At 53.8% G+C, this 19,341-nt stretch overlaps 1 protein-coding gene across 1 annotated transcript; it reads left to right on the top strand.

The window, feature by feature from the left end:
• The first annotated feature begins 578 nt into the window (after nucleotides 1-578).
• On the top strand, nucleotides 579-8,677 carry LOC137898792 (DNA (cytosine-5)-methyltransferase 3A-like). Its single transcript, XM_068742845.1, has 25 exons — nucleotides 579-702; nucleotides 814-959; nucleotides 1,372-1,556; nucleotides 1,630-3,310; nucleotides 3,392-3,482; nucleotides 3,562-3,597; nucleotides 3,698-3,732; nucleotides 3,985-4,131; nucleotides 4,534-4,596; nucleotides 4,673-4,822; nucleotides 4,906-5,013; nucleotides 5,408-5,537; nucleotides 5,626-5,742; nucleotides 5,818-5,862; nucleotides 5,945-6,024; nucleotides 6,107-6,219; nucleotides 6,302-6,485; nucleotides 6,573-6,657; nucleotides 6,741-6,886; nucleotides 6,976-7,066; nucleotides 7,156-7,304; nucleotides 7,987-8,072; nucleotides 8,162-8,231; nucleotides 8,332-8,450; nucleotides 8,527-8,677. The coding sequence occupies exons 1-25, from the start codon at nucleotides 579-581 to the stop codon at nucleotides 8,675-8,677; spliced, it is 4,332 nt and encodes a 1,443-aa protein (XP_068598946.1).
• The last annotated feature ends 10,664 nt before the right edge of the window (nucleotides 8,678-19,341 follow it).

Here is a 19,341-nt window from a genome sequence, read left to right as displayed (position 1 = left end):
GCCGAAGTGTCCCGGATGTTGGATCTGAGCGTGTCCTCCAAGCAAAAAAAAAACACACACACGTTTTGACGATTTAATGGAGGAATCTTTTCCCTTTTCCCTTCAGACAAGCAATAGGGGATTAGAACCCACGCACAGAAGTCATTAATGGGGCAGGGGGTAATGTCTGGCATTAAAAAGCATCCGTTTGGAAAGTTTATACATCAAAACTAAGCCGGAAGTGTTTGAAAAATGTTCTCATGTTTTAAAATATACATAATTGTTTTTTAAATTGGTTGTACCTCTGTAATAAATAGGTCAAGGTTTTATAATACATGATATGAGGATTTGTGGGTGAAGTCATGATGAAAGACACATATTTAAAAATGTCTTTCCGTGAACGCCATATAAGATTTTATATATTTTATTTCATATTTTTAATATTTTTAACACCGAATACAAAGTCTTCAAAAAAATCCATTTGCCGCATCAGGCAGGAATCTAAAACTTGACCCCGACTGTATTCACCCCCCCTGATGTTAAACAAATCATGTTTCGTGATTCATCTTTTTTTAATATTTTTTTTAGAGCGCTGCAAGATGACGAGCCGCACGGTCGTGATTCCGAACTCCAACCCAGAAAAGCACAACCGCTTCAGTTTGCTGGCCTGGGTCAACAACCTGCTGAAGACCAAATTCAAAGAGCTGCAGCAGATGGGTTCAGGTGAGCCGTTCAGCCACGTGTCCGATTTAGCCAGCGAGAAACAAATAGAAGTGATGTGCGTGTGTGTGTAACCGATTCCCAAACCGTCTTCGTACCCGTTCGACCTCGCAGGTGCGTGCTACTGTCAGATCATGGATTGCACCGTTCCCGGCTCCGTGGACATGACGAAGGTGAAGTTTGATGCGCAGGACGAGGACGACTGTAAGCACAACTTCGGGCTCCTTCACGAAGCCTTCAGCAAGAACGACATCCCGCAGGTTAGCGTTGACGGTTGGTTTTTAGCAGGGACCGATGCCGATACCGATCATTAGTAGCCGAGGAGGCCGATAAGCGATATTTGGAGGCGATATTCCTTTGCAGTAAAAGTGAAAATATTGGCTTAAAAATGTAGAAAAATACGAACTCAAATGAAAAAGGAAACAAAAATAACTTGGTAGTTAAATAAGCATTAATGCTCTAAAGTTTTCTCTCAGACAGACGATGCTTTGCTGTCAGTCTCTGCAGCGCCTCATGTGGCCCACACACACACGCGCACACACACACACACACACACACGCACGCACACACACGCACACGCACACACGCACACACACACGCACGCACACGCACGCACACACACACACACCGAGCCGCGCCCGTGTACTGAAGCTGAGGTGTTCATTTTTTTAGACCATCCCAGTTGACCGACTCATAAAAGGGGACTTCAAGAGCAACTTCGAGATCCTGAAGTGGCTCCGAGCGTTCCACAAGGCCAACGTGAAAAACGTCGAGTACGACGCCGTGACGGCCCGGGGCAGCCTTGAGATCAGCCCCATCACCGTGGCGCCTCCCACTTCCTGTAAGTGCGGCGTGACGTTTTGCATCACCGTGATAATAAACTCACGTTCATACCAAATGGCCCCGCCCCCTTCCTGTTCCCTTAGGGAGACCCGAACTGGATGAGAACGGCACCGGCGCCTTGAACGCTTTCCTTTATTCCGAAAAGTGGAACGATGTTTTCGATTGGGCCGAGCGCAGCGGCCTCGGCGAGCGCTACTCTTACTGCCGCTCTTGTAACGTGAACCTGCTCACGTTTCACCGGGGCCTCGGGGATCTCCAGCGGCACGCGCAGACCAAAAAACACAGGGGGGCGCCGTCTTCTACGCACGCCGGTCGGCCGAACCGCGCCTCTGAGCCGCCGCCCTGCAGCGACGCCGCCGTCCGTTTCATCTGCAAACTCTGTCACGCCGGCGCGGCCGGCGGGGAGGGGCCGTCCAGGCATTTTGCACTTTGCCAGCTGGGGGCCGAGCACCCCAAAGACATCACATCGGCGTGCCGGCGCACCCCGTACTGCGTGTACGTTTACGGACGGGTAGCGCTGGGCGAGGGCGACACCGTCTCCGTCGTCCTCGTCGGCTTCTTTGACGCCGTCGCCTCCAGGCGTCGCGTCCGATTCCTGGACGCTCTCCAGTCGGCGGACGCCTCGGGCGATCAAACCGCCGCCTCAGTGGTGGCGACCCTGACGACGTTCCAGTTGCCCGTGAAGAATCTCGCCGCTGTTTATTGCGACGGAAACGTCGCCGCCTCGGAGGAGATCTGCTCGCATCTCAGGAAGCTCAACCCAAACGCCGTCGCCTTCGGCGGGCTGTTCGGGGTCGCCGACGCCGCCTGCCGCGCCGGGATGAAGACGCTCTCCAATCAGGTTCAGGAGCTGATGGCGGACATCCACGCCCACCACGCCCTCTGCCCCAGGAGCAGCCACCTCGACGGCCTTTTCGCCGGCGCTGCCGGCGAAAACGCTCCGTTCCACCTCGACGCCGGCTGCCTGGCGTTCTGCCTGTTTGTCACGAAACTCCTGGAAGTGTGGCCGGATCTCATTTCCTACTTCCAGTCTTGCGACGAAGACGAAGAGCGAGCGAAGTCGATCTGCTCCCAGCTGCAGGATCCCAAAGTCAAGGCGACCTTCGTGTTCCTGGAGCGGGCGCTGCGGCCGCTGCGCGGCTTCCAGAGACTCGTGCAAACGCCAGAAGGCGCCGAGATCACGCTCATCCTGGAGCAGGCGAGCGACCTGCTCCGCTCCTACGCCCGCAGCTTCCTCCGCCCTCATGCCGCCGTCCGCTTCCTCAAAGAGCACGACGCCCAAATCCTCAAGAACGAGAGCTTCCACTTTTTCTGCCCCGAGCTCGACGTGGGCGGGGACGCCGCGGCGGACTTCCTCGAGCGGCCGGAGAACACGGCGGCGCTGGCGCTGCTCCGGGAGGAGGCGCTGCGCTTCTACGTCGCTCTCACGGGTTGCCTCGCAGAAGAACTGCCTCTGAGCGAGGACGCGCTGAAGGGCGTCGCCCAGCTGATGAGCCCCCGGAGCGGCCCGAAGGCGGTCGGCGAGCTCGGCGCCAAACTGGGAATCTGCCGTTCTCCCGAGAAGGTCAGCCAGCTCGCGAGGGAGTTTCAGGAGTATCAGCTGGCCGAGGGCGGAGGCGAGAAGGAGGAGCCGGCAGTGGCGTCGCTAGAGCAGCGCTGGGCCCGGGCGCTGAGGGGCACCAAGCGCACCTCCGTCCTCAGGAGGCTCCTTTTGACCCTCCTGTCGTTCCCCCGTCCTCCACTGGACGCCCAGCGAGTTTTCAGCAAGGTATTTTAAACGCTGCCTCTGAACCCCCCCCCCCCCGGGTTTTGTCACGTGCACTCATCATTGTGCACTCCTTTGTCCCAGTCTTTGGGAAATGAGGACGCCTTCCCGTTCCCGGAGAGCCGGGCCGTCACGGACGGCGAGGACGACGGCGGGCCCCAGCTTCACAATAAACGTAAGCAGGATGCAAACGTCGTTTTTTAAATTCACGTTCTGCACAAGCAACCGATGAGATAAACGCGTCTCTCCGACAGTGAAGCCGTGCGCCGTCCACCTGTCCAAGATAAACGGTCGGTTGAACACTTTGAACCTTTTTATTTGCATTATCTACAAAGTCGCAGGTTATTTTGTAGCGCTTGTAAAGTAACTTTCCATTTCTCTCTCCTGAAGAACCGATAGCTGAACATTACGCCTCGTGGAGAGAGGTAAAGATCTTCTGCTCCGTTTCCACATCTAAACGCGGCAGTTTTAATGTTTTAATAGTCGAAACACAAAAAAAAGGGATCCTCGAAACCAACCGAACAGGAAGCTGTCAAAAGTGAATTCTGATAAATGACTATTCCAGACATCGCCCCCCCCCGGAGGCGTCGGCGGCGCAACGAGGTGTAGCGCGCGCGCCGCTACGTGCTAGCTGCGCGTTTCCGTCTGCACCGTGTTTTAAGTGTGTCGTCTCTCAGGAGAACAGCCGAGGAGGTTTCGGCTGGGAAAGCAGCCTCCGCCAGAAGCCGCAGGCCCGCGGCGTGTTCCAGGCCGGCGCCAGCGGCGGGTCCAAGCCCGACTGTCTGGATCCGGACAGGAAGAGTCTGGAGTCCCACGATGAGGCGGTAGGTGAACCATCAGAAGCATTCAAATATTCTTTTTTTTTTTTCTTCTTCTTTTTTTTTTTTACTTTTTACTTTTTAAACTTAAAAATTAAACAAATTAAGCACGGATAGACCTCGGAACACTGCAGGGATTAGCATTTGGACGTTCAGCGTTTGCTCCCATCACATAACGGCGAGTCAAATAAGACAAAAGAGAGATAACGTCCTTTATTCTGAGTCCCGCGTTAAAGTTTAGATCCTTTAGTCTGAAGAAGACGTTTCTTTGTGCCTGTTTTTTTTTTTTTATTCTCGTCTTCTCCTACTGAATGATTCTTTCTGTCGCACCTGAGATTAAAACTCAAATCCAGGTGGACGGCGGCGAATCTAGAGAGACAGAGATAAACAAAGTTGTTCAACCCTCAGGTGGAGGAGACGTCTCCTTCCAGTAAACCCCCGGCGAGAGGACGGAGGAAGAGTTCCTACCGGGTGAGACACACGTCAAAGCTGCGAGCTGGTGTCTCTGAGACGTTGAGGACGGCCGCCATCTTCCTTTTTTCTGCAGGATGGGAAAGGCTTCCTGGCGGGGCAGCTGGTGTGGGGGAAGGTGAAGGGCTTCTCCTGGTGGCCCGGAATGGTGATGCCTTGGAAGAACAAATCCTCCCCGCCCGGAATGCGGCGGGTGGAGTGGTTCGGAGACGGGATGTTCTCGGAGGTTAGCGGCCCGCCGTCTGCAAGGAGCGCGCCGCGCCGGGCGCCGAACCGCGTTTGAGCCGCTCTCCTTTCTGCGCGTTGCAGATCTACACGGAAGGTCTGGTGTCGTTCGGCGCCTTCGCCAAGTGCTTCTGCAAGAACTCCTTCGACGGCTTGCCCGTCTACAAGGAAGCCATCTTCCAGATCATTGAGGTAAAAGACGGAAACGCCTTTCCAGGATCGGACTCTTTTTTTTCCCACGCCCACCTGCGTAAACGTCCTAATTCTTTATAGGCTGGTTTTTCATTCGCAATCGTCCCGCCCTTCAGCCGCTTATCCAAAATACGGGTCGCCGGTTACACCCCGGACGAGTCGCCAGCTGCGTAGAAATAAAAGCCTGGTCCGGATTGAGCTTTAAGATTTTACATCCGGGAATATTGTCTTTTCTTGTGCCTGATTGATCTTTCAGCAGTTTACTGATAAGTTTAGGGGAGGGTGTTGCCCTGAGTTGGGTGCCAGATATTTGTTCTCACGCTGGGGGGGGGGCTTTCAGTGATAATCAGCAGCAGCTGATCAGAGACCAGTGACGAGCGTTTGTCGTCTGCAGTTAGCAGGTGAACGATGTTCCAAGTCTTTCGCCGAGGCGGAAGGGATCAAAGAGAAAGAGCTGAAGCTGATGCTGGACTGGGCCTTTGAGGGATTCCTCCCGACGGGGCCTGAAGGGTTCGCCCCTCCTGGTAGGAGACGGTTTGTGGATCCGAGCTACATTGGGGCCGTCTCAAAAGATAAACATCTTGTTGTTGATGTTGTTGTTGTTTACATTAGACGCCGCCGCCTCTCACGGTTCGTCCGACTCGTCCCTGTCTGACTACCAGCCGCCAGCAAAAAGGAAATATGTGATTAAGAGCAAGGCGAGCGCGTCCGCCGTCGCCTGCAACAGAGGTAACCGCCGTTTAGTCGCCCGCCACCCACGCAGGCTTCGAGCCGTCGTCACCGTCGTTTTATTCCACTTTACAGAATCAATCAGAGGAAAGTTGAATGAGAAAGGCAAAACGATCGAAGGTGCGTTTTTTTGCGTCAGACTTTTCTACTCGATTTGAAACGACCGCTTCGTTTTTTACGGAATTAACCTTTGCTGTTCCAGATTTTTGCTTGGCTTGCGGCTCGTCGGAGGTCGGCGTGCAGCACCCGTTGTTTAAAGGCGGTCTTTGTCTAAAATGCAAGGTGACCTCATCTCTCGTGTCCCTCCGCCGCCGCCCGGTCGTCTGAAACGCCACCGCCGCTAACGCCGTGTCACCGTGCGCAGGAGAACTTCACCGAGACGCTGTATCGCTACGACGAAGACGGCTACCAGTCCTACTGCACCGTGTGCTGCGGCGGCTTAGAGGTGATCCTCTGTGGCAACGCCAGCTGCTGCAGGTGAACGCAACCCGGGAGCTCGAAGCTGCTAGCAGGAGGCGAGACGTCTATTTATCATCCCCCCCCCGCCCCCCCCCCCCAGGTGTTTCTGTAAGGACTGTCTGGACATCCTGATCGGTCCAGGAACCTTCGACACGCTGAAGGACGTCGACCCGTGGAGCTGCTTGATGTGTGAACCGGCGCAGTGTGACGGGAACCTCAACCTGAGGCCGGACTGGAGCGTCAAGGTTCAGGACTTCTTCGTCAACAACAGCGCCCAGGAGTTCGTACGTAGCGCACGATTGTTCACGTCTGACGATGCGAGGAGCAGATTTTAAAAAGCCGAGCGGCGTCCGTGCCGCCGTTTATCGCAGGAGCCTCACAGGGTGTATCCCTCCATCCCCGCCGACCGGCGCCGGCCAATCAGAGTGCTCTCGCTTTTTGACGGCATCGCAACAGGTCGGCTCACGCGTGTCACGCTGTCGCCTGCTACGCAACAATCCAGGTCATTTACCTGTAAGTGTATCCCCCCCCCCCCCCAGGGTACCTGGTGCTCAGGGACATGGGCTTCAAGGTGGAGCGCTACATCGCCTCGGAGATCTGCGACGATTCCATCACCGTGGGGATGGTCAAGCACCAGGGGAAGATCGAGTACGTGAACGATGTCCGGACCATCACCAGGAAGCACGTGAGTACGGGCCGGGGCGGCGGAGGGAGGAGCCTGAGCCGTAAACGGCGCCGGAGATAGCCGCTTAACGTGCAGCCGTTGCGTTCCAGCTGGCGGAATGGGGCCCGTTCGACCTGCTGATCGGGGGCAGTCCGTGCAACGACCTGTCCATGGTCAACCCGCTCCGGAAGGGATTATTCGGTACGAGTCCCCTGAGCTGACACGGCGCCGGCGTCCCCCCCCCCCCCCCCCCGACGTCTCACTGGTTCTGTCCCCCGTTCGTCCTGCAGAGGGAACCGGGCGGCTCTTCTTCGAGTTCTACCGCATCCTGGCCATGCTGAAGCCGAAGGAGGGCGACGAGCGGCCGTTCTTCTGGCTGTTTGAGAACGTCGTCTTCATGAGCGCCCACGACAAGTCCGACATCGGCAGGTTCCTCGAGGTGACCGGGGATATTTGACTCCCATTTTGCAGCTCGATCTTTGTATTTGTTTCCTTTTTCACCCTCGCAAAAGGGGAGGCGAGGATATTGCAATTGGGTCCGTTTGTTTGTCTGTCTGTCTGTCTGTCCGCGCGCATAACTCTAAAACTAGGAACCCAATCAACTTGAATTTTTTACGCAAGCAAGGTTCTGTCCGTGGCTCGGTCCTCCCCGAGAATGGCGTTGATCCGGATTTGGATCCAGATTCTAGAATTATTTAAAGGATTCTTTAACATTGCGAGATCGGGCACTTTTTGACATTTTTCTTAATCTCTTCAAAACGCATGGCGGTACGGATCTGAAAAAAAATCACACATAAGTACTCCTTAGATAAAGGTCTATGACCATGACTAATTTCGGCCGGATCCGGATCCCAATCCGGATCTGAGAGCTAATTTGCGTTCTAAAATCGGCATTTTTCAAGAGTCCATCCTGACCTCCATTCTGGAGCTAGAGACTTCACATTTGGTGTGAACACTCATAGTTCATTCTAGTTTCATATGTGTTACAGTTGTAGTTGTATCTTTCCCCGTTCCGGAGCAGCAAGCTAGCGCAGGTTTGGCCCCTCTGATCCGGAAACGCCGTGTTTACTGTCTCACAAGAGGCGAGCGTCTGCAATCTCTGATCGTCTTTTCTTTTTCAGTGTAATCCAATCCTCATCGATGCGATCAAAGTCAGCCCGGCTCACCGAGCGCGCTACTTTTGGGGGAACCTCCCGGGCATGAACAGGTACGTAGGAATCCGTGCCGGTTCTTCCACCAGGAGGCGAAATCTCTGCTCCTGACGCGGCGCCGCGGCTCCTCCGTGTTTCTCTTTAGACCTCTGGCTACGTCTCTGGACGACAAAGTGACCCTCCAGGATTGTCTGGAAGTCGGACGCAGTGCCAAGGTAGAGTTCCCGGGACAAAAAAACCCAAAAAAAAGACCCCCATCAGCCCTCGAAGCGTTTCAGCGACTTGTGACACTGAACCCGTCGTCTCTCCTTCCAGTTCGACAAAGTCCGCACCATCACGACAAAATCCAACTCCATCCGGCAGGGCAAGATGGGCCCGCTGCCCGTCGACATGAACGGCAAGGAGGACTACCTGTGGTGCACCGAGATGGAGCAGTAAGGAATCCCGGCGCCGCCAGCGTCCCGCTCTCCTGTCTGTGCGCTCGCAGTCAACGGACGTTTCCTCTTCCAGGATCTTCGGCTTCCCCAAACATTACACGGACGTGAACAACATGGGCCGGATGCAGCGGCAGAGAGTTCTGGGCCGCTCCTGGAGCGTGCCCGTCATCCGACACCTCTTCGCCCCCCTGAAGGATTATTTCCAATGCGAGAAGCAGCTGTGAACGGAATCCTCCCTCTCTCCTCCGTCTCTCCTCCGTCTCTCCTCCCTCTCTCCTCCGTCTCTCCTCCCTCTGTCCGCCCTCTCTCCTCCGTCTCTCCTCCGTCTCTCCTCCGTCTCTCCTCCCTCTCTCCTCCGTCTCTCCTCCGTCTCTCCTCCGTCTCTCCTCCCTCTCTCCTCCCTCTCTCCTCCGTCTCTCCTCCGTCTCTCCTCCGTCTCTCCTCCCTCTCTCCTCCGTCTCTCCTCCCTCTCTCCTCCGTCTCTCCTCCGTCTCTCCTCCCTCTCTCCTCCGTCTCTCCTCCGTCTCTCCTCCGTCTCTCCTCCCTCTCTCCTCCGCCTCTCCTCCGTCTCTCCTCCGTCTCTCCTCCCTCTCTCCTCCGTCTCTCCTCCGTCTCTCCTCCCTCTCTCCTCCGTCTCTCCTCCGTCTCTCCTCCGTCTCTCCTCCCTCTCTCCTCCCTCTCTCCTCCGTCTCTCCTCCGTCTCTCCTCCGTCTCTCCTCCCTCTCTCCTCCGTCTCTCCTCCCTCTCTCCTCCGTCTCTCCTCCGCCTCTCCTCCCTCTCTCCTCCGTCTCTCCTCCGCCTCTCCTCCCTCTCTCCTCCGCCTCTCCTCCTCCTCTCCTCCATCTCTCCTCCGTCTCTCCTCCCTCTCTCCTCCCTCTCTCCTCCGCCTCTCCTCCCCCTCTCCTCCATCTCTCCTCCATCTCCTCCGTCTCTCCTCCCTCTCTCCTCCGTCTCTCCTCCGCCTCTCCTCCCTCTCTCCTCCCTCTCTCCTCCGTCTCTCCTCCGTCTCTCCTCCGTCTCTCCTCCGCCTTGTAGTTCAGACTGTTTTTTCTTCTTCTTTTACATTTAGCGTGACTTGTAGAAAGGAATCCTGCCGGTCTTCGGTCGCCGCCGCCGGACGGCGCCACGTTTCAGGGCTTTTCCTCCTTTCGATAGACGACAGTGATCCAATATTAACGTTGCTCAGAATATGGGCCTGAATCACGGAGCGAGCTGCGGCGGATCATCGCTGGGCTTAACTCGGGTTTTCCTGCATCCGGAAGCTGGTCTAACTTTTTAGGAGTCACCATCCTGCTCAGCTGGAGACATCTGGAGAACCTCATTAGCTCCGGTGCCGACCAATCAGCTTAGAGGAAAACAGCTTCCTGGTCTTCCTGCAGGTTCTTATCGTCGTTCTTGTGATTTAATTATCTGGACGTCCAGTTTTCCTCGATCACTCGGTGAATCCGAACCGTTGACCTCGCTCCGCGGTGCAGGCCCAAGGTCGCTACCTCAACACTGGATTAAAAAAAAGAAATTTTGTATTTAATTTATAAGAATGAACACGTTTCTACAGCGTCCGTACTTTATAAGGTTTTTAATCGTTTGCTGCGAATCTATTCTTGAACCAGACAGTTTTTAAATGTGCTTTTTTTTTAATCCAAATTCATTCTCACTGTAGTTTTATTCACTGTATTTGCACGATTTATAGAAAACTATTTATAGCAAACCAAAAACATTCTGTGTCCACTCATTGTGGAAAAACTGCCGTCTTTTGTATTTGCTGTCAGTCGGCGCTGCAGACGGAGGATCAGGACGGTCGTTTTTCACGTTTCCCCACTTTAATAACAAAAAGATTGAGCGTCATAAAAAACAAAACAAAAAAAACTTTATTTGTAATGACGGAAGTTGGGCAAGCAGAGGCTCGCTGCTTTGTTTTAACGCGAAGGTGCCTTTTTAAAATAAAAACACTGTGCGGATTTAAAACATGTGCTGTACGTACAGATGTTCGTTTTGTACGTACAATTGTTTTAAACGGGGGGGGTGGGGGGGGGTTGTAGAAAATCTTGCCTTAATTTAAAATGACAGCCAAAAAAATAAGACACTGGGGAAAATGGAAACAGACTTTTCACCAGTTTAACCGGACAAAACATCTGAACCATTCAAGTAGTCAAGAACTTAATCTAGAGATGAATCGGTAAAGAAATCTGTGCTTCTTTTTATGGAAACGTTAAGCTTTTCCTAATTCTCTTCGTTTTTAAAGTTCAATCCAACCCTGTTGGAGTCGAGCTGACGGTGCTGCTTTGTGTTTGGACCGCTGGTTCTGTGTGCCGGGTCCGCAGTGGACCGTCTGATCCCTGCTGGTTCTGTGTGACGGGTCCGCAGTGGACCGTCTGATCCCTGCTGTGTGACGGGTCCGCAGTGGACCGTCTGATCCCCGTTGGTTCTGTGTGACGGGTCCGCAGTGGACCGTCTGATCCCTGCTGGTTCTGTGTGCCGGGTCCGCAGTGGACCGTCTGATCCCTGCTGGTTCTGTGTGACGGGTCCGCAGTGGACCGTCTGATCCCTGCTGGTTCTGTGTGCCGGGTCCGCAGTGGACCGTCTGATCCCTGCTGTGTGACGGGTCCGCAGTGGACCGTCTGATCCCTGCTGTGTGACGGGTCCGCAGTGGACCGTCTGATCCCTGCTGGTTCTGTGCGACGGGTCCGCAGTGGACCGTCTGATCCCTGCTGGTTCTGTGCGACGGGTCCGCAGTGGACCGTCTGATCCCCGCTGGTTCTGTGCGACGGGTCCGCAGTGGACCGTCTGATCCCTGCTGGTTCTGTGTGACGGGTCCGCAGTGGACCGTCTGATCCCTGCTGGTTCTGTGTGCCGGGTCCGCAGTGGACCGTCTGATCCCTGCTGTGTGACGGGTCCGCAGTGGACCGTCTGATCCCCGTTGGTTCTGTGTGACGGGTCCGCAGTGGACCGTCTGATCCCCGCTGGTTCTGTGTGACGGGTCCGCAGTGGACCGTCTGATACCTGCTGGTTCTGTGTGACGGGTCCGCAGTGGACCGTCTGATCCCTGACGGTGCTGATGTTCTGTTTTTACCTGTGACCTTAATCTGCGCCACCTCAAAGTGAACTTTTCTTCTAACTTGTAGTTCTCATGTGTGTTGATTTTTTCAACTGTGTGTTTTAATGAAATAATAATAATAAAAAAAAAGTCGTGTGATTTATAGCTTGAAGAAAACAAACTGAACAAAGTGTACTCGTGACTCTTTCTCAGGCATTTAAACTCATCTGAGCCAAAATGTTTACTTTTTTTACTTCGGCATCTCAAATAAAACCCTCAAATTCAATAATAATTGTCTTTATTTCCTTCTATTTTACAACATCAGTAAGCGGCGCCGTCCGACCTCACTGAGGCGAGTCCAGCCCGCCTCGCAGAATCTCTTATTCTCTTTCTACGCGTAGAACTAAAACACTAAATGAGTTTTCAATAGTTCGGGAGCTTTAATGACGCGTTTATGCTGCGCTCTTGTTCTCCTTTAACGTGGATTCAGCGTGTTTTTCAACCTTTTCGAAGGCGTCGTCTATAAATGAGAACCTACATGTACAAACAACAAATATTTTGAACATTTCTTCACTTAGGAAATGTTTTTTAAAGCCCATTTGCGCCCGTCAGAAGCTCGGGATCACTTGGACTTGGACGGTACGTCCCAGGGTTTTGACATCCTTTCCATCCGAGACGCGGTGGGACTCCGGTTGGACGCTTTTACATCCGGCTTCGTCAACCCGGGCACCTCCTTCCCCTCCTGGACCAGCCGCATCACCTCCGTGAAGGAGAGACGTGTCCCCTCCGTCTCTGCTCTCTGGTTGATGCTGACAGGACAGTCGGGATCGAAACCGGTCCTCTGGTGCAGCTCTTCATCGCCCACCTGCATCACACCAGGAGGAGGAGGAGGAGGAGGGCTCCAGTGTTTGTAGCTTCTCCGGTCTATCGGCTCCACAAACCTGATAAAACATTGAATGATAAAGAGGGACGCCATTTTAAAGGCAAGTTAAGAAACGGGCTGGGTTCCAAGTGTTCAAACGTATCAATAATTATGAGAATAGAAGGCGTTGCGGCGTCTCCTTGACGGTGTGACGTCACGCACCTGTCATAAAAGAACAGTTTCATGTCCAGCACTTTGTTTTCGTGCGCGTTTCCGCCGCTTCCGTTTAAAGTCTTCAGTCCTTCCTGAAACCGCCGGTCGGCCTCGAAGTTATAAGAGCCGAACCGGGAGAACACGGCCTCCATTCGGACTCAGATTTATGTCCAAACGCGAACCGGAACATCTCCGAGCGAAGCGGAGGAGCTACTAGCTACTAGCTACTAGCTCCGCTGTGTCAACCAACGAGCGCCATAAAGATGGAACAAAACTGAAGAAAAGGGGCAGCGCTGAGGCTTCAGCGCCCCCCTCGGGGGAGATCAGGAACTGCAGCGTAACTGCGGCGTTCCTGTCTGTGCGACTGGAGGCAGAGGTGGGATGGAACTAAATAACCGTTTCTCTATTTGAAAGCAGGTTTTCCCCGTTTTTTGGTATTGCTTTTGTTTAATCTCTTTCATTGTGCGATTAATTAAATTAAGATAATCATTGCTAGATTTACTGAGGGACAGACTAGCCGCTGTTTCATTCAACACAAAGAGACTGGTAAGTCCACGCAGCGGCGCATTTCTACAACTCTTGAGTGTATTTTGATTTAAAGTATTTCTATATGAAATATCAGTCTTTTGTATATTATATTGATGTTAATGGGGGTCACACTAATTCTTTTAATTTTATGTCATGTACTTTTTTTGTATGTTTCGTGGTGAAAATTATTTGGATAAAAAAAAAAAGAAATCTACTCAAATGACCTAAAAAGAGCAGATAATCTATCTGGAACATTTTTGGGGCCCTACATGATAATCTTGTGCCGGGTTAACCCTATTTTTAATATAACATCCTGTTCATGATATTCTTGTACCTCATCAAGTTTGATTTACGTAATAAAAATGCACCTTCTCAGGTGTATGAATCTAGGCCGTCCTCTGGGATGGGACCCACACGTCGTTTATGTTTGAAGCATGAACACATTTGCTGAGTGGAAACGTGACACCATGTGATTGCGTGACTCGTTTTAGCTGCTCTGTCCTTGACCACGGCCGGTCAGCTGCTGCCGACAGGAGACAGATCTGAAGCGGATCTGCCACCTCCCGCTGCGAGGCAATAATTCCAGGTGTAATCCAGACGCTTCGCTTCAAACTGTGCTGCAGCAGCGTTTCAGTAGCGCACAATCTGAGAGAGAGAGAGAGGGTGTACGCCACTCACAGACAAGGACATGTGATCTTATTAACTTCTTAGCACTTTCTTTTTGAGCGTGTGATAAGACAGCTTGGAGAGAACAACTTAAACTAGGAGAGCGCGGACCTCCGCCAAGAAACTCTTTTTTTTTTTTTTAAGCCTCCATTATAAGTACAGTACAAAAAAAAATCCAGACGGGTATCCGGATCGCTCTCAAAATTTAATGGGATCTAAATTAGACCAAGACCCATCTTCAGATTTTTTTTCATCAAGGTCAAATCTGCAGTTTTTCCATAATTCTGCTGACAAACAAACAGCATCAAAAATATAACCTCCAACTAGAACACCAGATTTTTTCATGTGAATATACGTTAGCACTGGCAGTGTTTGTGAACTTTAAATGAGAAAACTGAATATAATATATATATATATATATAAAAAAACAAAATCCTTGGCGGAGGTGTAATAAGATTTATTCAACAAAACAAAGTTATTCTCGACAAAATGCAAGACAGATGATATAAAATTAATTTTCAGTCCACAATACAAGTGCAGAATCTCTCCATCCATAGAGATGGGTTGCACAAATTGCACCAGTCACAACACCGAGTCACCACGAGTGTCCAAAACAACCCGAACACCGTCTACCAGTTCACCCAGTTCAATCTCGACATTTTTGACATTTTAGATTCCTAAACAGTTAACAGGTAACAGCATCGCCGGCGTTTCTCCTGCCGTTCACTCGCAGGTCTGGGATTCCGCCGCCGTCCCGGCTGGAGGCGAGCGTCTGCGCCTGGCGGCCTTGCTCTGGTTTGACGGTTGCCTCTGGCCGGAGCGAGACGAGCGGGCGAAGCAGAAGGTCAAGGTGCCGCCGGAGCTGCAGTCGTAGTTCCCGTCCTGTTCGGGAGAACCGGAGGAGAGGACAGACGTGAGACGGGAAACGCGGTGAAATGCCAGGAACGGGATTCTGTTTTCGTTCCACAGCTTTAAACGCGAGACAGACACGCTTCCCACGCCGCCGCTCACCTCGGCTGCCACGGTGCTCCGGCGGTGTCGGACGCCGTGGGTCACGCCGCTCCCCTTCTCCTCTCTCTGCTTCATGAACCTCTGGTTGACGATCCTGGTCACGCTGTCGCTCCTCTGCAGCGGAGAGGCGGGAGGCCTCGCCGCCGGAACCCTTTCCAGGTTCTTCAGGCCTCCCTTCGTTTTGTGGCCGGCGCCCGGTTTCTCCGCGCGGCCGCTCACCCTGCGTAGGAACTCCGTCACCATGCCGTAACGGTTGGCGCTCGCAGGTTTGCTGGAAGCCGTGGAGCTGCTCGGAGAACCGAGGGTCGGCCCTGCGCCTCCTCTGTGGCCGCTTTGTCTGCTCCACGGGACGCCGCCGCCGTTGCTTTGGTGATTCAGGTTCCACATCGCCTGCTCTCTGGAGGCGGAGGCGGACGAGGAGGAGCTCAGATTGGTGGACGAGTGGGGAGAGGACGCGCCGGAACTGGAGTGTCTCCGGTACAGTTTCGGCGAAGAGGCGGCGGCTCTGGGCCTGTCGACTCTTCCTCCCGCTCCATCCAGCGACCGGGCCGAGCCCAGGGCCGAGCTCGGGACTCTGGGGGGGCTGCTTCTCGCGGCAGCCGCCTCATGCGTCCCATCAGTCTGCAGACCAACACTCACCGTCTGCGGCTTCGTTTGGGTCTGAGTACCCGAGCAGGCCACGCCCACCCAGTGCCCCGGTGACCTTCCCCTCGTCTCCGGTGGAGCGACCAGGACCTTCTGCCTCCAGCTGGCGCTCATTTCCTTCATGTCATCGCTGAGGTTGGCGGAGTCGCTCACGTAGAGCTGAGAGAAGGCGGTCGGCGGCGTGCACCAAGGGGAGGCCGTGTTGACGGAACCCCCGTCTGCGGCCGGGCTTTGCTTCAGCTGAGCCAGCCGGACTCTGCGAGCAGACGGGGGGCTGTAGTAGATTCGGAAGGCCGACTTCTCCGGGGCAGTGTGGCTCCTGTCCAGGGACATCTGCTCAAAGTCCAGACCGGGGAAGCTAAGCGGCATGATGAGATGGTCCCAGGTCCTAACGGGGTCCTCCTGGTCCAGCCGGGCCGCCTCCTGGCTCAAGTAGCACCAGTTCCTTCTCGTGCAGCCGCGCGGAGGAAACGGGCCCCTGAATCGTTTCCCTTTGAGGCTGCAGATTTTCAGAAAAGCAAGCGACGCGCGAATTAAGACCTCAGAGAGACGAGAGTGAGATGAATATACGGAAAACACAGACCTGTCAGCGGCAGCGTGGAAGATGGCGCCGACGGTAGCCTGAGCAAAGAGAGGGGAAATAAAGATCAAAAAGAATAACAGGTTCAAGGCGCTTCAATCATTTCAGACCATCTCAACAGCGACTGGACGGACTGGCAGAATTTTGCACAGACCTTTTTGATCCCCAGATCCTTTGAGTTTTCATCAGGTCAAACCTTCAAGCCATTGCGTTAGCGCTGTAGCTCGAGCGTTAACGTGGCTATCGTAATGGAGAAGACGTCGCAATTACAGCTTGGATGTCGACATCAAAGTCAGAAACTCCGAAAGGATGATAACGGCGAGCTGCAGTGTCAGCAAAGACAGACACGGCGGCTGACTCGTAGCTTTGAGTCCCACAGAAGCGCTAGCGGGACTGCGAGAGCTCGCTTTTCGCGTCAAACAAATTGCGGCTCTGAGGAAAGGAGGGATTACAGACTAGCTGGTGAAATAAAGAGGAAAAACATCAGCAGCGTGCACGTAGAATTTCAGAGCTGCGCTTTAAGGCCCCAACTCGTGCATCAGGCGTCGACCGTGCACGGCGGCCGCTCAGAGTGCTTTTCGTGCAGCCCCCCCCCCGTCGGGCTGAAGCCTCTCCAAGAGATTAGCCTAAATACTCTGGCGTGAGTCTCTCCACGATGCCTGATGAAGTCCAGCAGGACGGATCATCAGCAGGACGACCCGCCTCCGACGCGGACGCCCAGCCTCACCTCGGCGGCCTCGCCCCGGGTGGCCTCGCCCCGGGTGGCCTCGGCCTCCAAGTCGTCCCGAAGCTCCGCGACAAGATCCTGCAACAATCCCTGGAGCGCAGATGCGGTTTTGTGTTTCCCCTGCATTAAAAAAACAAAACAAAACAAGAAACGCACGGCGTAGATTGACGACGGAGCTACCTCAACGACAGAAATCAAACGCTTCGGTTGGGTTTTCACCTCTTTTCCATCCAGCCCCGGAACTCGAACTTGACACCACTGATGAAGGAGCCACAAAATCTGCAATGAAAGTCGCATTTTCGGGTCCCTGCAGCCGTGCAGGAGGTCCCACTGGAAAGAAGTTCTCATCGGTCGTCCTCTGCCCCGACTCCACGCGGCCGCACCCTGAGCGTCAAAGTCCCAGTCGCAGCCGTCTCTGTGAACGGCGAGTTCGCCCAAGTCTTCTCCTGTCAGGAACACTTCCACCCGATCGATGAAACCCAACAGCATGGCCTGTAGCGGCGCCCAAGCCTCGCCCAAAGGTCCCGGTGAGAACGCCTGCGTCTTCCCGTTCGACTCCGCGTCTGTCCGGGAGGCTAAAGCATCGCGGGGCGGCGATGAGCGGCGGCCGTCCTTCGGCGGCGTCTCCAGCAGTCGAATGGCCGAAACCAAAATGCGGGAATGATCTCGGAGGGTTTGGAGAGTCTCGTAGTCTTTCGCCGTCAGTCCTTCGACACCCCCGTCACGCGTTTCGTGGCCTTCACCCTCAGGACTCTCTGAGGGTTCCTGCTCGCCACCGACCGGACCTTCTCGAGGGACACGGCCGGGAGCGTCCTCTGTCTGGGACAAAGATGTCTCAAGGTCACGTTGACCTTCTCCCGCCGCCTCGTCTTGTCCCGTCTCGCACGCCGAGCATCCCGTTTTCAAACCTCCCCGACTGTCTGACAGATTTTCCTCCGGCGTTTCTTGATTCTCTTCCTCTTCCTCTTCCTCTTCCTCGCCTCCTCTCCCTATTTTCTCCCTCAGGTCCCTCATTTCTTCTCGCAGCCCGCGGTTTTCTATCTCCAGTTCAACGATACGCCGGCTGAGGAGCGTGGCCTCCTCTTCCACCAGTCTGAGGTGAACCTTGACCTCCGCCTCCCGGGCGTGGCTGGCGCTCTGTCTGCCCCCCGGTGGCTGGGTGACGTCCACGTCGCCGTAGACCGAGCGGTATTTCGCCAGCTCCTCGCGCATCGCTTCGCCGTCTGACGCCAGCTTGGTGAGCTTCTTGCAGATGAGAGCTAATTCTTCTTTAGCAAAGTGGAGTTGGCACCTGAGATCGGCGCCGTCGTCCTATTTGTGCGTACAAAGCGACAATGAATAGCCTTCCGACGAAGGTGATGGATCACATAAATAAGACGCGGCACATATCGAACCTCAATCGGTTGAGAGAGCCTCTTCTCAGACTTGAAGGATGTAGATCGACTGCTTTTCTTCTTCAGAGTGCTCTGATTTACGGAAACGTGGCAGAGATGATCATTGGGGGTGGAAATATTCAGAAGTCAGCAGAAAAATGTCACATTTCCTTTCGAGGGTTTCGTGAGAAGATACGACATATGATACTAGAAAAGCACTCGGAGAGCGCAGACCTCCGCCAAGCGCCTCAGTCCCACCATATTGTGATTTACACTAGAAATAAGGGTCCTACATTTATTTTATCTATATTTTTTAGATTCCTTACCGATGAAAACAAAACTTTAGCAACTGGATTCACATTGACATCATCATTAGTTTAGAAGTTACTCACTAAAAGCAACTCTTTTGCTGTGAGAATTTACCCCGATTTCAACCGGCTCATCTACCTCTCAGGAATAAGGCGTAAAAGCAACAAATCAACTTCCTGATCTGAACGTTACTGTGTCTTTACAACCCCTTATTTATGGTCCCATTATCATCAGGGATGCTCTGACTCTCGCCATCCGGCCCAACCGGCCATGCAGGCTGCGTCCTGCCCCCCTAGATGAGGTCGTCTAAGTGGATAAAAGGGCCTAGCAGATGTCTCCGATGATTGGGCCAGACTGAGCTCGTGCCAAAGCGCCGAATCCTGGATTAAGCTGAACACGTGGCGCCGAAGTGCACAATCGTAATTGCAGGAGTCATCGGGGCTGAAAGGGGGGGCCCGTGAAAATAAAACGAGTAGCGGGAGTGAGAAATTGAATGGCGGTCGGGGTGCGGCAGCCTCCGTTTGATGGACGCGTGGGCGGGGACGGTTGTAGGTCAGTGTGTCGGCACGCAAACGCCGGCCTCATTGAATTCCGTAATACGCGCTGATCCAGATTTAGCCTCGCTTAATAGCGAGAGAAAGGCTATTTCTGGCATCCGTTGTAGCCTCGCTCCCTTTTCTAGATGCATCAGCTGAGGATATCAGCCCGGTCTGGAGTTCAGGCTGCGGCATACCGGGCTGCTTCACCCGGCCCAGGCACCGGGCAGCTGCTGCCGTGCCCCCCCCCCCCCCCGGGGTCAAGTGTCACCTGACAGCGAGGAGGAGAGGGACAACTGGCTGCGATGGGGACAGCTGTGTTTTAGAGGAGGATTCCTATACCAGAGGGATGGAGGCGGCTTATGTTTCCGTGGCGATTTAGTCTAAGTTTGACTTAAGATCTT

This window comes from Brachionichthys hirsutus, chromosome 2, assembly GCF_040956055.1.
Source record: "Brachionichthys hirsutus isolate HB-005 chromosome 2, CSIRO-AGI_Bhir_v1, whole genome shotgun sequence".
Classification (NCBI taxonomy): Eukaryota; Metazoa; Chordata; class Actinopteri; order Lophiiformes; family Brachionichthyidae; genus Brachionichthys; species Brachionichthys hirsutus.
This window is presented reverse-complemented; position numbering and strand designations above follow the sequence as displayed.

Coding starts and splice junctions, on each gene's coding strand:
- LOC137898792 (XM_068742845.1), top strand. CDS start 579: ATGACGAGCCGCACGGTCGTGATTCCGAACTCCAACCCAGAAAAGCAC. Junction 703..813: donor GCTGCAGCAGATGGGTTCAG/GTGAGCCGTTCA, acceptor TCGACCTCGCAG/GTGCGTGCTACTGTCAGATC. Junction 7,067..7,155: donor GCTCCGGAAGGGATTATTCG/GTACGAGTCCCC, acceptor TTCGTCCTGCAG/AGGGAACCGGGCGGCTCTTC.